The 18277-nt window shown below is 39.3% G+C and overlaps 1 protein-coding gene across 4 annotated transcripts in view; it reads right to left on the bottom strand.

Moving 5' to 3' along the window:
• Nucleotides 1-18277, bottom strand: part of LOC149227470 (RNA polymerase II transcription mediator) — a 77012-nt gene that overhangs the window by 20737 nt on the left and 37998 nt on the right. For all 4 annotated transcript variants that reach the window (XM_089377799.1, XM_089377800.1, XM_089377801.1 and 1 more), the window contains exons 4-8: nt 16897-17010; nt 16517-16602; nt 15901-16333; nt 15183-15752; nt 14695-15009 (exon numbers count right to left, since the gene is read on the bottom strand). In XM_089377799.1, coding sequence (XP_089233925.1) covers nt 14695-15009; nt 15183-15752; nt 15901-16333; nt 16517-16602; nt 16897-17010 — 1518 coding nt within the window. The remainder of the gene's footprint in view (nt 1-14694; nt 15010-15182; nt 15753-15900; nt 16334-16516; nt 16603-16896; nt 17011-18277) is intronic.

The following is an 18277-nucleotide window of genomic DNA, read 5'->3' as shown; positions in this document are numbered from 1 at the left end:
TGATGTTAAATAGTGTGCGAACACATGTACTACGGATTTCAGGAAACCTTTCATTACTAGTCTCCATTTTTTCCTTGATGTTTTTACGTAAACAATATGTCAACTGGAGCTATTTTTATTATAAAATATCACTTATTTCTCCTATATATATTTTTCAAATATTCTCCTCTTCTTCTTTTTTTGGTTCGCTCTTTTAATAAAAAAAATATATAATAATTATTTATATATATTATAATATTATAATTATATAAAATTTATATATACTTTTTTGAGACCCACTTTTCCTTTTATATGTAACTATATAAGGCTTATATAGTATCCTTTTTTATAATTATAATAATATTTTTTTCTCGGAAAATTTGGATGAGACGTGACTCTTGGTACGTCGTACGGTCACAATCTTTAGATTTGAACGATTAAAATTATTTAGATCACACTTTTTTTCTCCAACGTTATCAAAATATCTTTTACTTTTAAAATACCATGGGCTATTACCATGGGTTGTTTTTAAAACCTCCTGTAAAAAGTAATATTTACCTTTCACGTAAGAGCTTTTGTATTCTTGTTTCTTTAACTTTTAAAATACCATGGGCTATTACCATGGGTTGTTTTTAAAACCTCCGTTAAAATGTTCTCCACGTAAAAAGTAAAACGTATTCCTTTTGTTTTTTGTTTTTCTTTTTTTTTCCTTTAACTTTTTAAAATACCATGGGTTGTTTTTAAAACCACGGGCTTCTCCACGTAAAAAGCTTTAAATATACTTGGTATGAGATTTTGTATCCGTTTTGTTTTTTGTTTTTTTTACTTTTTATTTTCTTCTTCTTTTTTAAATTTATTTACTTATATTTTTTTTGGTTAATTTTTTTTTTTAATGGCCAAAGGCCTAAAAAATGGAGAATCTCCCAATATATAGCGAAACGCTTCAATTATGACAGCAACAAGGTTGATGATAGGTTGATAGCCAAAGGCCTGGTGATCAGCCAAACGTGGCTCTGATACCAAATGAAGCGAACAAAGTTCCTTCTTAAAATTAATTACTCCAAAAGTCTTGGAATATGAAGATATCCATTTAGGATATAAATATTATATTAAATAAAATGAATAAGAATGATAATGATAATGATTTACAATGAGAACAAGAGGCTTGCTTATATATCACGCAAGCGTCTCTTTGTGAAAAGTCATGTCCTATTAGACATGCCTCTTCAACCTAATTATTAGCTTAACTTAACTATTATTTATGATTATTATCTTTTACATTATATTTATATTATTTATATATTTTATTCGTTACAACATCCTACAACTTGATACAAATTGCCAACCCTGAACCCATAAGTAAAAGCATCTTTGAAAAATTTATTTTCAAACACTTACCTTTCCATCGATGAATGTAACCCTAAAACCTTTGATTTCCATTGCCAAAATGGACACCAAGTTCTTCTTCCGATCAAGTAAATAAAAGAGATTCTTGTAAATGAATCGAGTTACCCTCATTCAATTGAGGCATAACATTCCCTACACCCTTTCCGGGATAGGTGGCATTGACTCCAAGTATAATCCCACGATTGTTTCCATCTTTACCAAATTAGAGAGCTATCCGATGAAGTGCATTGATGCACTACAATCAATCAATAAGCCAGATTCCCAAAGAGTCTGGAGGAGAGGGCTAATATAAGATAATACTTCTTTATCTTACCAAAAACAACATTTGATTCTTCATACCTGGGGTTCCTTGCTTTCTCTGAAGAGTCAGTCATTTCCTTGATGACCTGCATTACCTGTCATTCCTTTGATCATTGAAGATGTCCCCGAAATGATTGTTATCATCATCAAGTGATGTGTCCCTACCATTCTGACACTCCTTCGAACTTATTGCAATCAAGGCATCTGTCTTTCCTTCCACCCTTAGATCTGGACTTCCCATTGAAGTGATCTTAAGGTAGGTCATCAAAGCTTCCACTACGCCATTCTGATAATATTCTCTGCTTCGACTTCACCCTTGGTGAATTTGAAGAGGGATGAGGAATCCATTGAGCCTTTTTTTCCTTTCCCAACTGTCTTTGGTGATTGCTCTTTCACTCTTGCTTGGGCTTTGTCTTCACCTCAGTTTTGATACCATGTTAATTTTAGGTATGTTCTATGCTTAGAGCAATTTATTTCAATTTTCACAGTTAGCTCAATATATTTTCCAGATTAGCAATCACATCAGCATAATAGTAAATTGCAGATAGAACATAAACATAAATCGCAGAAGACAAACCAAGACAAGAGGACACAAGATGTGGTGCTGGCCAGGGACAAACCCCAATGTGGGGAAGCCCTTAATCAACTCTTCTTATATGTTCTTCAATAGTTCAGCAGAGAGAGAGAGAGTACATATACAACAGAAGTCAACACTTTGACTTATCTAAATAAAAGCATAGATCATCTCTAAGAAGACGATACATGAGGTAGCTGAACTCAGTTGAAGACATGTTGCTTCAACTGATTCTCCAAGGTGACTCCATCACCATGCTGCACTTATCATTGTGTTGCACCATGCTGCACCCATCATCACTATGTTGCATCTCATCATGCTTCATTAATCATGACTGTACCTATCACTGTATTGCTGCACTATGTTGAGCTCTTCATTGCACCATGTTGCACCCATATGCATGCTGCAATACCTCATCATTCTGCTGCTGCAATACCTCATCATCCTGTTGTTGTATGCATTCTCACTGCTGCTATATGCCCGTCATTACCATGCTGTCCTATTGCTGCTCCAATGTCCAGCAACACTTATCTACACCATGTTGCACCATCATATGTTGCACGGTAGATCATGCTATGCATTGTTACTCCTATGTGCACTATGCATCTTGCTATGTTGCTCCACGTTTGTATAGGATTAGGGATCACTCTTTGAAACTTTGACCCAACACACTACACAATCGATGCTGCAACACTGTTGTACAGTTGTTCCTGGTTAGGGCATGTGCACGCTGCAACAATCCTTATCAACCCACACAAACAGCGTCCAAATAACTGCGGCCTAGTCAAGGTAAAGTACTACCTCCATATGTTGTTGTTCTGGGCATATGGCAGCCTCTCAAGCCTACACGAAGCCCTATTTTGGAGTGGCTAGGCCTGCGGCCTACCACAGATCTCTGCGGCACCCTAACAGCCCTCCAAAACAGTCATACCTTACCTCTTTCTGCCCTCACAGACCTGTGTGCTCCCTTCTTCAAACTCGGCTTGGCTGTAGCATAGAACAACCCTCCACGCAGTCACCAAGAGGCTCCAACAGCCCTAAGACACCCACGTTGTCCCTACCTTCTTTGCTGGTTAGGGCATCCTTTAGACAACAAGTTAGGGAGCCTCCTTACTGCAGTTAGGGAATCTCTTTTCCAGCATCTAGCTGTCTCAAACAGCGTATAGATTAGGGCATCTAGGGTATGATAAGGCTGCGTTTAGGGACAGTTGTTAGGCCTCCTTCACCGTGCTAGATCTCCCTTTGAACTGCGGCCAAACCTTCACAAGACCTGTGGCTAGGGCATCCTTCTTTTACTACGAATAGGGTCTCCTTCTAGACCTGCGTTTAGGGCTTCCTCCTCTTAGACTTCTCTTCCACTAAAACCCAAAACAAGTGGAGAGAAATCAAGAGTGAAGTGTGTGCACAAATGACTATCAAGTCACCTCCTTTTATACTAAAACGTTGAGCACACATGGGGGTTATTTGGTTGCTGGCCGACCTTGACAAATTGTCCCATAACACAAATAAATTCATATCTCCATGAATACTTATCAGAATTGGATGATCTTTAGATCAATCCTACACCTCTCGATGAGAGGGATCTAAGAAAAATATTAGCTGCCACAAATAAGATGACCCACATGGAGTTTGACCCTAGTTGCCAATTTTAACAGTTAAGCAGAGATCAGCAATTAATATATACCTCAATCAACATATCTCATTCATTTGCCAACATATAAACATCGAGAAGTCTGCTCCCTGTCTCTTTACTATCTTAATCATGTAGCTTACATGCAGCCTCAAAGGTGACAGAGATTGAGTCATCATATACCCAACTGTCATAACTTGCCTTTCTCAAAAATTATTGGGCAAGAAAAGGCATCAGGGATTTTATAGCTCCCTTTGAAGCCTTGCTTTAGGTAATCTTCTAGCCTTGAATCATAAGCTTCAGGTCAGAGAGGAAGTATTGCAAAACAATTGCTACCAGCGCATCAAATTACCCAATCCATAATTTCACATTCAGGCATCCATATCTTTCTTCAAGACACCTCTGTTTTCTTGCTCATCAGGGTTGATTACAAGGAACTGCTTCAAAGTGCTATGCCAGACTTCCAAAGGTAAAAGGTGCCAACATGAGCTTCCATTGCTTCAACTGCTAGATAAGGATATAAATGGTTGCTACTAATATTTTCAGCAAGGGTTCATCAGCTGTTAGTCATCTTCACACTGTCTTCTTTGAAGAGAACTTTTTTATCAGGCTTTGACCTTTGATTAGAGCTCCAGACTTTAATCTATAGAAAGCTCAGAGTAGAGCTGAAAACTTTACAGGGAAAACACAGAAATCCAATCCAGTGGTGCTTATTGCATTATACTTCCCAAAGGAAACACCAACAAATACATCTTCTATCTTGGTTACAACACTTCAAGAAATCCAGACTAATTGGAAACGAGACTGTTGAAGATGAGACAAAGTTCAGAACAATTACTACTTTAGGATCGGTGGATGCTACTAGGATTATCATTATGCCATTGAGATCTAAGACACTGCAAAAGTCAATGACATTTCTCAACACTGATAACATAGAGCACCCTTTACACTTCCTCATTGGTTGACAGGCGCCTTGTGGTTATGCATCTGATCTTTTCAGCACTGGGTCGCGCCAATGAAGAGTATGGCTTAACTCATTAAGGCAGCATTTCTGTAGCATATATGCCTGTAACACATCTTTTCACACAACACCATCGATCTGTGAGGACTAATGACTTTGAAGAATAGCATTCGGTATGCACCAGACTTAGATCTGTCTTGAGTATGCTAAAAAAAAGTGTATGCACAACCATGATTCCTAACGGAATTTCATAAGTGCCTTGCAGATTGACCTCAAATGGGCAAGATTATTCATGCTGGACTTAAACCACCTCCAGACTACAGTCTTTGACTAGATTATAGATTTTGTTGTAGATTCATGTACAGATACATGGTAATCCTCCTTTCGCTGTGACAATCCATCCGATCTCAGGTTATACCTTTAACGCTATAACCCATATCCAAAAAGCAAGGAGATGAGCCTTAACTGTGATCCATCGTCCTAGGTCTCCTTTCTCCTTAGGAGACTCAGCTCCTTTTTCTTTTTGAAGAGAAGCTCGGAAGATCAACAAAGAGATACACATGTCAAGTTTCACCATACTACTCATGGTCATGACTTGTTCACAACTTTGATTGTCAATAATTTGCCAAAATATCATAACTGCCTTGAACTGCAAGGATGTCATTCCAAAACTTCTGCTGACTGTATGTATGAATATATGATGATGCCAATATTGATCTGACTACAAATATGATGTCATACCAATTTTGCATAAGTGCTAATATAGGTACCCTACCCTCATTTTTACTGAATATTAATTACGGTGGACTGATATTTCTTTTTGAGACTTCAACTTTCACATGAGTGAAATTTTAAAGCAGGTCTAGGACCTGTTCAAGAGTCAAGAACTTGAATTCCTTCAGGATGTCCACTTTTTACTTGGATTGCGATGCTTAGTATTCTCCTTATGCTGCTAAGACACCTGTAGTTTTTCTCTTTGCAAACTTGGCCCACAAACTCGGACTTCTAGCAAACACAAGAAATGTTTCTCAAGCAGATTTAAGTTTCTTTCAATAGATGAGGACTAGATTTTCTCTCAAGGCGTCACAACTATGTTGCATGAAACTTCTAGGAACCTGGTGGTTCGGGAGGTACCCGCACCCGCACCCGAAACTTCGAAACTCAGCCGAAACTCGACCAAAACTCGACCATCATGTAATCATCTATGAGACTTAAAAGTTAATATAGACTTGGTTTTCCTTCTAAATTGTCATCTATGGGTCTTATTCCTTTTTTTCTTGCAAGATAATGTGTTATTCCCTTATTTATATGTTTCTTTTTATATATATAAAGTTTAAACATATATGACGTTTCAGTCAGCATTTCTGCCAACATTTCCATTTTTGGGAGGTGACGTTTCTAAAGGTACCCATTTTGGAAACTTCGAAACTTTTCGGCGGTTCGTGCAACTCAGTGTCACAACTTGTGTGATAGAGACGCTACTACAAGCCTTCTCACAGATATACATAGTCCTGAGTATGTTCCCTTGAATGGGGCTTCTTTAATCAGTGAAGTAGAACTTTCACACTGTGCCTATATGCACAGAGATCCCTTTATATTTCCAAGTCGGCTTCTAGGTTATTGATATGGCTCGGATCTCTTATATACACACAGAACTTTGTAAATTCATACCACAAGGATAATGCCTTCTAGGTTCGTTCTTTGTTCTTCAAATAGACTCTTCGCTGGTTCACAAAACACATAAAGATTTCTGAAGATGATCTTGGATTCTTCGACACTTAAGACTCAGATTTCTTATGTGCAAAGATCATACTTTGGTGATAACTCCCTTTATAAGGACTATGTCTGGTCCACAACCTGTGATTCTAAACTTGGCCAGAAGAAAAGAGAATTGGACGTCCAAAATAAGCACAGAACTGTTGATACAAACTTCTGGACCAGGATTTCGGCCTAGACATAGAGATCATGCCCAGTATTTGATTTAAGGCCTCAAGGAGCTCGGTCCTGACAATGCTTCTGATTTTTTTTTTGAAGAGATGAAGCCTTGAATGGAGACTTGTCAACAAGTTTATTAGTGATTTTTTTCTTCTCTTGCTTAGGCTTGTCCTCACCTGAGCTCTAATCCCATGTTAATTTTAGGTGAGCATGTTCTTTGCTTAGAACAGTTACTTCAGAGTTCAACATTAGCCCATTTAGTAGTCCATTTATTTCCATGGTTGGCCAATAAGGGAGTTCTTGGTGTCAAACATGCAATGAATTTCACACCTTGGAGTGTCCTTATAATCAAGTGGAAGGGGAGGAAAACCTTAAGCATCTTAATATTGTTAATGTCAATGCTCCTTTCAATATCTTGCTTGGAGAGTCCTTTTTCCAACAATATGAAAAAGACACCGAAGAAGGCACTAGTGATTGAGATGAGCCAATCATGGATGTTGAGGAAGGAGGAAGATTTAAGGGATTACACTATTCTAGAAAAGTAATGACCAAAACCAAGTAAGCTCTAATACTAAAACTGCCCATCAAAAAAGTACTAGGCCATCCCCACCCCCTAAGAAAATCCCAAAACTCGCTACACAAAATCCTACTATGCCTTTGGATGTTGATTTATGGAGTGTGCTAGCTAAGATGAATGTGCAAGTGCCTGTTTTGGAGCTAGCTAAACTTGAACCCCAAAGAGGGCAAGTCAAGAAAGCATTCAACCTTGAAAAGGAGCCTAAAGACACTCTAGTGATTCTCCAAAATATGTATAATGATAGAAGAAATGGAGGGCACGCACCTTTCTTGTTGTCCCTGGTGATAAACAATCTTATTTTGCATAATTGTATGCTTCACTCTGGTGCATCAACCAATGTAATGCCATTAAGAGTCATGAATCAACTAGAAATGGAAATCACTAGGCCATATAATAATGTGTGTAGGTTTGACTCAAAGTCTATACCAGTCTATGGTCATATGAAGGATGTTAAGGTGTCCTTGGCTACTAACAAAGATATTTTGGTGTTGATGGATATTGTAGTCATAGATGTGCCAGATGCTTGGGGGATGTTTTTATCTAGGAAATTGTGTGTTTCCATCGGAGGACATCTACAAATGGATTTATCATATGCTACTATACCTACCATAGATGGAGCACCATTCATCCTTTATAGAGAGCCACACATGCCTGAGCATGTGGAAGATATGGAACCTTTTCCATTCCCTCAACCTGTTGGAAAATCCAAAGGTAACATACCTCTAAAAGACCTGCATATCAAACAAAAGCACTTAGAGCTAAAGGGCCATGAAAAACTCAAACAGGTTGAATCATCAGGAAATGTCTACCAAGTTAAGAACACACATGTAAACAAAACAAAAGGCCAACATTCCAAAAAAAGAAGAAATGGGTTCAAACACAAGGTAAATTTTTCAAGTGAGTGACCTGGTCCTTGTCGATAACAATCCTATTCCATTTGGGGTCCATGGCAAAGTAGGAGCTAGATGCTTTTACATTGCTAAGCTTGGTGATGAACTCCTACCTTCCCCAATAACAAGCAACCGCCTTACTTTGTTCAATGGAACCTTATGTATTTTAGATAAGTAGTTGTGTTGCATATTGTGTGAGCATCCTACTTGTTACATTTATCATGTTGTTGTGTTACATCCAAGATTAGATTGCATTTAGTTAGCTCTCTCTTTTCAATATGGATTTTATCTATCATATAAACACAAGGGTGACAATCAACACCCCGTACACATGCTAGCAAACAAGTTGATTTGGGTGTGCAAGTAACAAATCTGTGAGCCTAGAGATTGTTGGGGTTCTCATGAACTCTATGGTGAGCATATGGATCATCCACTCTATGGTGAGCACATGTCCCCAACTTGGAGCAAGATGTTACCCACCAAAATGGATAACCCTATAGGAGAAAACTTATTCTCCTATCTTGGATAGCCAGCCAACCAGCAGCCCTTCACATTGCTCATTAATGATGATATGCCACATTCCTCACCTATCTGCACCAGTCATGCACCTCTCACCACTTGGCATTCTTTTGAATGAAGGTGGGCTACCACCTAACAGGTACTTCAATCATTTTGCAATTGAGTGCTTTCACTTAATATTTTGGGCATTTTAACATGGATAAAGGGGTGATCTAGATGATTGACCGATCTTGATTGTAAACTTGTTCTCTCACCTTACCAAGGGGATTAGTCTTTGGCCCTAGTCCAATGATAAACCAATGTTATATTATTAATCTTGGTAAATTATTGCATGTTTAATTTATTATCCTTGAACTCCCTAGAAAACCTCCTAGTGAGCATTTTTCTAGTTAATTTTTCCCCTCATAAAAAGATAGCTAGGGTTAGAAAGTGAAAACTAGGGTTTTCCCCCTTGCTCCATGCAAAAAATTGATATCTCCATGGCTTAAGTTCCTAAGACTCCATCACCCAAGTAGTAAAAAGGCACTGGGGTCCCCTTTTATGATCAAACTCTTGAAATTTTTTATCTTTTTCCTCTCTACTTTTTCGGCCCTTCAAGGCAAGCCGCTAAGGCTTAAGCAAGGCCCAAGGGTAGAATTCAACTAGGGCTTCAGCTACTAAAACGTTGGAGCTAATTTGGCATCTTTTCACTATGCTTGACCTTACCAACTCAAAATCTAGGATCTTCCTTGGTGTAAATTATGTTAAATTCAAGGGAGGCCCCATCCTTCAACTACGATGTCAAGATGGGCCACAATGGGATTCCATCCATTTTCCCTGTATCGATTGTTCAAAACACTCTAATTCAAAAATGGCCAAATGGGCATTCAAAAACTTGTCTAATAGGGGGACCCGTCCTTCAAGGCCTTAGCTAGGCCCCAACTCCTTTACCTTTCCCAATGCTCTCTTACTACTCAACCTACCTTGTGTTGAAGCTAATATCTACCTGAATCTCAATAGTGTGCAAAGTGAAGAGGTGTTCCCCTCAAGAGGCACTTTTTGCTCATGGTACACAGCGCAGTGGTCTAATGATCCATCATCACCGTCCACATTTGCACCTAAATATGTGGATACATATGGGCCCATGTTAGGGAGCCATTGTGCCAAAGGAAAACTATGTAATGTTGTGCATTTGTGACAATACTCTCATTTTTTGTTTGTCAAAGATGATGTCAAATATCAATTCTAATCCATTGTCGTGGTCTGTGATACTCCACAACCTAGGGGAGTCTCCTAAAAGGGATTACTTTTGGATGATACTCAATGGGAGTAATTGGTGAAAAAGTTTATAAGCCTCATCCTAGGAAGATTGGTGACAAAGCTTATAAGCCTCATCCCAAGAAGATTGGGCATATTTGCAATACCAAAAGATATTCTTCGAAGTTTCATTTTCATCGAAAAGAGGACAAATACATTGAGGCCTCCCTTGAGACAATTTTATCATGTTTAAGAAATGTTGGTTATAATATATATCCTCTAGGAAATAGATAACCTTTCCTTGGCAACTGTTGGACTAAGTTTGGGTTAAGTCCTTAGTCTGTGACAACAATAGGATTACTCCATGAATACAAGAAGGAAATCATCACGATAACAACCACACCTACTGTAAATAGCATCGTTGTTATAGTTCTAAGTTTCTAACAAATTGTCGCTAATTTGCAATATTATTTATACATATCTAGATATGTAATTCGTGAGATTCTAATGCCAAAATGGCATAATATTGTTAAAAAAAATTCATAACAGCATCATGAGATGGTAAAGTAAAAAAGGACAAAGCATCCCATCAACAATTTGGCATATTGGACATGTATTAAACCCCTTTGATGATAGAGAGAAACCAACTCCTGCAATTCAAAACCCATTACCTCACAAGGGCTCTACACCCATCAATGTTTGAACGTTGAAGTTGTGTTGTTTGCATAGCAACACCTTGTCCCAATCACTAAGAGATGTTAGAATTTCCCAAACCCAACACCTGGTATTCAATTCCCAGCAATTATTAACTATCCTATCTTTAGCTTTCTCTGCTTTAACTCAACTATAAGTCATAAATTTAGCTTGCCTTACATGCGCAACATATCAACATGTGTGCAACTCACTTGCACACTCTGCATGTCGAATGTAAACTCCTAATGAGGCAAATCAAGGTCTTTCTAGTCAAGACACAAGACTAGAAGTACCTTCTGAGCTACAAGGCTCAACAATCCCTTTTAGTGAGGGAGGTAATTTTGGAAGAACCTCCTCCACCTAAATATGTCTCCAAGCCCATCTCACTATCCATAGTTGCTCCCTCTAACACTGAAGTTTGTCCTGCTACCTGATTTGAAACGTGAGCTAAGAACCTGTCACATCCAACCATGCTCCTAGGATCCTACTCCTGAGCATCCATCAATGTCATGTCATACCAGTTGAGGCTCTTAGAATTACCTGAATAATCACTCTTCCTCGCCACCTTCTCCCTCTTAGCAACTAACACTGATCCCGTATCCAAGATCCCCTTCGATATACCCACCGATTGTCCCAGCAACTTCTATGACTACCCTTGTTTGATGCCAAGCACTGCGGCTACATCCAAGGTTGCTCCCTCTGAATATAGAAGCACTTGTCCATCTCAGAACAAAACTATATATCCAGTATCCTCCAAGGATGATACTACGAGCACATGTACCATCAACCCTAGAAAAAACAGCATCCCTGTCACCTCCAAAAATCCTCTTGACTCTAGTTGGAATCTGACACATCCAACCCCCATTCATTGCATGTATGGTGCTAGCTCCACTAAACACACTGCAATCTGAGCTTGCCTATGAAATACTGCAGAACACAGACCTCATCCCCGTCATGTGAATTGACGCTCTGCTATCCATTAGCCATAACCCATTGTGCTCACACACAACAATACTACTGTCAAAAACACAGGAAACTAGAGAAAATTCCTTCTCAAATTTTTCCCTAAAGTCAACAATCTCAGTTGATGTTGATACAGCCATCTGATCCTCCTCCTTCTTCTTCTTCTTGTGTGGACACTGGCTCACATAGTGACCAGTCTTGTGACACGCAAAGCACTTCACTTTGCTCATGTCCTTCATGAAAGTAGATCCCCCACTTCCCTTTACTTTACCTTTGCCCTTTCCAGCAAGAGCAAAATTCTCCTCATCATCCTTACCATCATGTTGGCCTGCAGTTTTGGAACGTCTCCTTGTCTCCTCCTGTACAAAGTCATCCCACAATCTATCCCAACTAGGCAGATTCTCTCGTGCGACGATCCCATCAACAAAGGCATCCCACTTCGGAGGAAAGCCACTCAAGGCTGATCTGACCAACTCTTCACTATCAATAGTTTCCCCCACTGCTACCAAATCATCTCTAATCTGAGTGATCCTGGTTAGGTATGATGCAACTATGTCAGTTTCAAACATCTTGGTGTTTCTCAATTTCTCCTTCAACACCATCTTCCTATTTTGGTTTGTACTCTAGTACATCTTGGTTAAGGATGCCCACATCTCATAGGCATACTTTTTCCTTGTCACATGAGGTATAACATGGTCTCTAATGGAGTCCAAGATTATTCTCTTGGCCTTCACATTTATCTCATTAAACGCAGCCAACTGAGTAGGATTTGTGAGAATTTGGTTGGCCTTCTCCACGATATCCCACAACTCCTACTCCTCAAATAGCAGAACAATCTACTCCTTACACAAGCTAAAATTTCCTGCCTCGTCCAACCTGTCCTTGTAGCGTAGCCCAATATCCATCTTTGTTAAATTAACCAATCAATTAATTTTTTCACCTTTTACCTGCTACCCAAGCCAACTGCCGATTGCCCGGAACTGTTGCTCATTGCCCGGACACTACTGCCCGCTACCCGAAACTATTGCTCGCTACCTGAACACACTGCCCACTTCCCGAGGCTGCCCGGAGCCTTCTTACTCGCTTGTCAAAAATCTTTGGTGTTGCCCGGACACTTCGAAGTATAGAAGCGAACAAAAAAAAATCACTGGATGACTGGAAAATACTCTACGGCTAGCCCAACTCGCTATAGAACCCTTGCTAATGACTACCTGCACAATACGCGACATCAACCACCTCTACCTGCAACTGACACCCTCGATCTGCCATTGACTGCCCTGGCCCAATTTTCCTGCACAGCCTTATTGCTTGTGAAACCCGGCCCCCAGACACCTGCTTCTATGCAAAGTTGCTTGCTTTTCGCAACTCGTCAACCCTCCCCTTTGTGCTTGGTTTCGTTTTCAAGTGACGCGGACTTTCCGAACCCAATGCGCGAACCTCTACACACCTCTCTTCTGGTCTAACTGTTTCGTCTGGCCTTGACCCTGCTCCTCAGCAGTCGCACAAGCTCTTTCACAGCCTATCGACCCTCCGCCTACAAGCCCTGACTCTACCAGTGGCTAGTTTGACTAACGATTTGCCTCTTGCGCTATTGCCCATGTGCGTCCTGTGTGGTCAGCATGGCCTGGTTGCTCCGGTGGCTAAGCAGCTGCCCTTGTCTGTTGTAGTGGCTAGCTAGTCTACCGGTTGACCAATCACAGTCCCTTGACTTTTTTTACTTTTTTTTTAAATCGACCCTTTGCTTTTCAAATCCTTTACTTTCTTTTAATCGTATATTTATTGACTCAAAAAAAAAACTTTGAGAAACAAATTCTATCGGCCCTAAAAAAATTCATGTCCATATAATCCGAGCCAACCTCGCTCCGGTCATCCAATAAAACCCCTAGCCTATAATTTCGAGATCGATTTAAAGTTTCGACTTTGATACCATGTTAGAATTTCTTGAACACAACACCTGATATTCAGTTCCTAGCAATTCTTAAATGAACAAATACACAGCTAAGTTCCTAATCAAAATATTTAGCAGAAGCAAAAATTACTCGATCTAAATCACATACACATAAACAGATTTCTGTCTAATCACCAATTCTTCATTAATAAATTAATCACGAAACTTACTTGGGCTCTTGTACCAGGGATAATGGCCCAGATGAGAAAATACAATACTGATCACCAACGTCGTTGCACTTTCTTGAACCCAGCACACGCTCGCTGAGAATCCTCTCTCAATCTTGTGCTAACGTTATGTGTTTTAGCATCTCACATTAGGCTCAATTTATAACTTTCCTAGGCTAAGATTGACAACCAAAATTAGCTTGTCAAGTTAACTGAAGATAAGTGGCATTACTTTAGTAAACTATCCTATATTTAGCTTTCTCTACTTCAACCTCAAGTATAAGTCATAAATTTAGCTTGCCTTACATGCGCAACATATCAACATGCATAAAACTCACTTGCACACTCTGCATGTCGAATGCGAGCTCCTAACGAGGCAAATCAAGGTCATTCTAGTCAAGACACAAGACTAGAATCCGAGCTACAAGGATCAACAAGAGACCGCCCCGTGAATCTTTTCAGCATAAATATAAGATATCTTCGGTCAAAGTGTTCTCCTAATTTGGTGCTATGTTTATATATGTTGAAAGCAGTGATTGAATCAAAAAAATTATCTAGGAATGTGTTATTTCCTATATTCTCTTGAGTACATCTAGCACGTGACTAATGCAACCCCCTTTTTACATTGAGTGAGTGCCAACCTGGGTTAGGAATATATTGGTTGCAATTGAGGGTCTAAATTTGAACCAACAGTACGTGATCAACTTACCTGAACATGATGAAGGTACACAAGTTCAAATCACTAACCATTATTGAATAGTTTCACAAATAAACAAAGGAAGGGTAAAAAAAAGTTATCCCATGTCATGAAGGACAGAACTTCTGTTCACTAAAAAAACACTCAAGATTTGGATTGTAACACTAGCCACACAACTCTGATCTAACAACCTAACGCACAATATATGAAACTGTTACCTGCTGCAACAGCATTGAGGAAAGGTCTGACAACCCACAGTTATATTCACTTGTTGAACACACTCCAGTAGGGCTCCCCTTGAAAAGACAACCAACATTTGGTGTCCCTTCGGCTTCAATTGTAAGGGATTCATCATGTACGACTATTTTACAATGGAACTGTGATCTTATTTTTCTTCTTCCAGTGCTCCATTCCGAAACTTTAGCTTGTCTTCCATGTGTGACTGTCTGGGGAATGTCAAGATAAAGGTACCAAGCAGATATGCAAACCTGCCAGGTTGGATGAGAAAATAAATGAAGATATGGAACTCGCACCTGCAGGTACAAGTATAGCAAAATAATAAGAACAATCATAGCCCATATATTTTAAAAATCACCTCCTACAATAGTAGACATTCTATATTTGTTCCACAATAAAATTTTATGCCTTTTTCTATTCTTGCATTATTCATTTATAGAAATTATTGGCCAGGGAAAGTTCCACAAACCAGATTTTCCAACTCGGATATAACTTTGCTGCAGTAGATCCTATGGCTCACTGTCATACAGAAGTGCTTCAAGGGGCCCAGTGTAACACCTTCTCGTCCTTCAGCTAGTCCAGCCCCCATCGCAGCTTCCTTTGTTTTAATGCTTCCGTCACCTTTAAGTGAACCATGAAATCTAACATGACTAGACCCTTGATTATCTATTCCTAAAAATACATTTTGATGAAAAATCTGTTCCATGTACACTTCTAAACTGAGTGGATTTGGAAGTCTTTGCTTTGAAAAAGGAAGCTTAGAAACATATGCCGCATCTTTCTTTCTCATATTTCCATTTGGTTCCTCACCAGCTGCACCATCCATGTGCCGCTTTAAATCCCTGTTTATCATCTCAATATCTGCATCGATAGTATGATCATTATCCTTCAGATCCCCTTGGGCAGAAGATGAAGGCAAAAGGCAAACATTGAGAGCCACCTCTGGACCTAAACTCAGCTGGAGGAAATTCTCACGGATGCTAGTGACATTAACACCAGGAAATGGATGCAATGCTTCTCGAATTACCAATTCAAATACCTACAATATTAGGCAAAAATTATGACACATAAATTTTCCAATGCATGTTTTGTAAGAAAAATATGGATGCTCACTGATAGAGATGATAACTCTCATACACAACATATCAGGTGCAAAAACTTAGTATTTTTCCTTAAGAGACAAAAACCTGCTCATCAGATATTGCACGCTGGATCTCTCTAAGAACTGAATGAGCCCCCTTAGCACCTTCATCAACACCTTCACCAATGCCCTTGGCCAATCCTTTGTCAGGATCCTGCTTTGCAACCACTGCTTCCTGTTGCGACTCTTTATTAGGTAGAATAGTGGAAGATTTCTCCTTAACATTCTCCCACAACGTGTGATCTGATTGAACACAATGAAATCCAACATGAAGTGCATGAGTTGATCGCCCTGGGAGGTGCACAGCCAGCATGCCAGATTGGTCTTGATCAATATGCACAGTGGACAATGAAGACATTTGGAGTCCTAGCATGAAATCAACTGAAGAGTGATCAGACAAATCAATCGTGAAGCCAGCATTCCCCCCTGGCCCAGCAGAAATAATCCTTTGCCGTTTTACTTTCCAATTACGTTGCAGCCTACCAGATACACAAAACAGAAGGGTCAGATGTAAAGAACTTCAATGGCAATGAAATGTTAAAAATAATAAATTACCAGATAGAAATCACATATGAGCAAACATAATACATGGTGATTTCATGCCTCTGAGAGACAACAGGCATGTCAGCAATTAAATACAAACCCTAAGAGTATGTAATGACCTCATTAATGCACCATAAAATCTTGCCTCCCTAGCAACTTGCTCTTCTAAAGCCTTGGCAGTTTGTTTCAAATATTTGCCAACATGCTGCACATACAATTCACAGTACAACTTTAGGCAATGATTACTGTAATCAGTCCAAAAAGCATTCAATGCCCAAACAACTGATATTCTCATTTAGACATATTTTCAAGAATCTCAAACCAGCAAGAATGAAGCAAAGTACTCTAGTGTATTATTTAGATAGGAAAAAAGTTGTATCGGCCCAAACCTCATCTTCCGAGTGCAGTAAAAATTTGGTCATCAAGCAAGCAGTCTTAAGCAAAAATCAAAGATTTCCTAGAAAGGAAAAAAAGAAAAGAGCAATGAAATGAAAATTACCCAAAAGGACTGTAACTTGGTTGATGCAGAGATAGATAAGTCCGACAGAACTTCATTTGGTAACTGTTTGGGCCTTGTCATTCCTGCAACAGTCACTGCATCATTTGCCTCAACCTGTAATAACAAAAGACACAATGAAATAATGAAGAAAGATTCTGAAATCTGCTCAAAGTTATGAGATTTGACAACCTGTTTTTAAAAGGAAAATCATCATGCCTACACAGTCATGATGATGTATTAACATCAAGAAGATTGAAGCTAGGCTCACAGGACACTGGAACAGGTATTTATGAGACCTGTGTACAGATTTACAAATGGACATATCCATCTAAGATATCTGTAGTGATCCAGAGTACTAACAAGTTAGAGGTGATAGGAAAGCAGGTGAGGTAGAGATTACAGCAAGCAAAGCAATGTACGTTTCAATGCCATCCAAGACATGCCATCAGAATATATGTCTTCCAATAGTAAGTTTGCATTTGCTAGCTTCTTGAGTGCCCCATTACTATAATATATTACATTGTGTATCTTCACAATATCTTCCCCTTCCCTACACATCCAGCCCATTAAACATTGCTTAAATTTTAAATGAAGTTAAATTCATTGGTTAGATGTTCACTTTTTACTTAATATAAGCATTTTGTTTACGAACTCTAAAGAGAGATCCATTTGGTGTAAGTTGATAACTGCTTGAATTAGAACATACGCTGCCAAAAACATAATTGTTTGCTGGTGTTTAGCAAGTTTCAAAGTTGATCCCCAAGAAGTTCAAAGGTTGACTAAATCTATGGCAGTTGGATTCACATAGAGGAAAATTCGACGAAATTGTCTAAGTATACATGTGTGCAGAAATGATTGTTGCTTTATGAGCATGATTTGCACAGAAGTACACAATGCGGGTCCCAGATGGCAGAAAACAGCCTTGAACAGTTTCAGTGGGACGACCAAGGTTGGGTGTGGGACACACTAAAAGCCAAGCCACACAGTCCAGCATTGTAACCCCATTGTGAATTATTAATTCTGGGCATGCTAACACTTTGTCCCTATTGTTGCTCAAATTGTACAAGCAGGATGCGACAACGATCACGTCGGGGGCTGTCACTCTGATCCCTAACCTCTCCGTTCTAGTTATCTCCCAACAACGGGCTATGGGGGGTAGTCCCTATGAAATGTGAAGATGAAAGACTCGTTGGGGACCAACAAATCCAGAAGACACGACTGAATGGCCTAGCAACTTGGTTGATTTAACAAGTTTGGTGATATGATTAGATTATCTTGGAAGACCAGTGCCTTAAATGGAGTCAAATTACTTGCTTAAAATGAATTATTTACCAAGCCACCAGATGAACATTCGTTGCTCGAAGATGCTTCACTATCCTAT

Source organism: Pinus tabuliformis, chromosome J, assembly GCF_031772625.1.
Source record: "Pinus tabuliformis cultivar Carrire ecotype Pingquan chromosome J, CPIR1, whole genome shotgun sequence".
NCBI lineage: Eukaryota > Viridiplantae > Streptophyta > Pinopsida > Pinales > Pinaceae > Pinus > Pinus tabuliformis.
The sequence above is the reverse complement of the archived record's forward strand: the minus strand, read 5'-3'. Positions and strand labels throughout refer to the sequence as shown.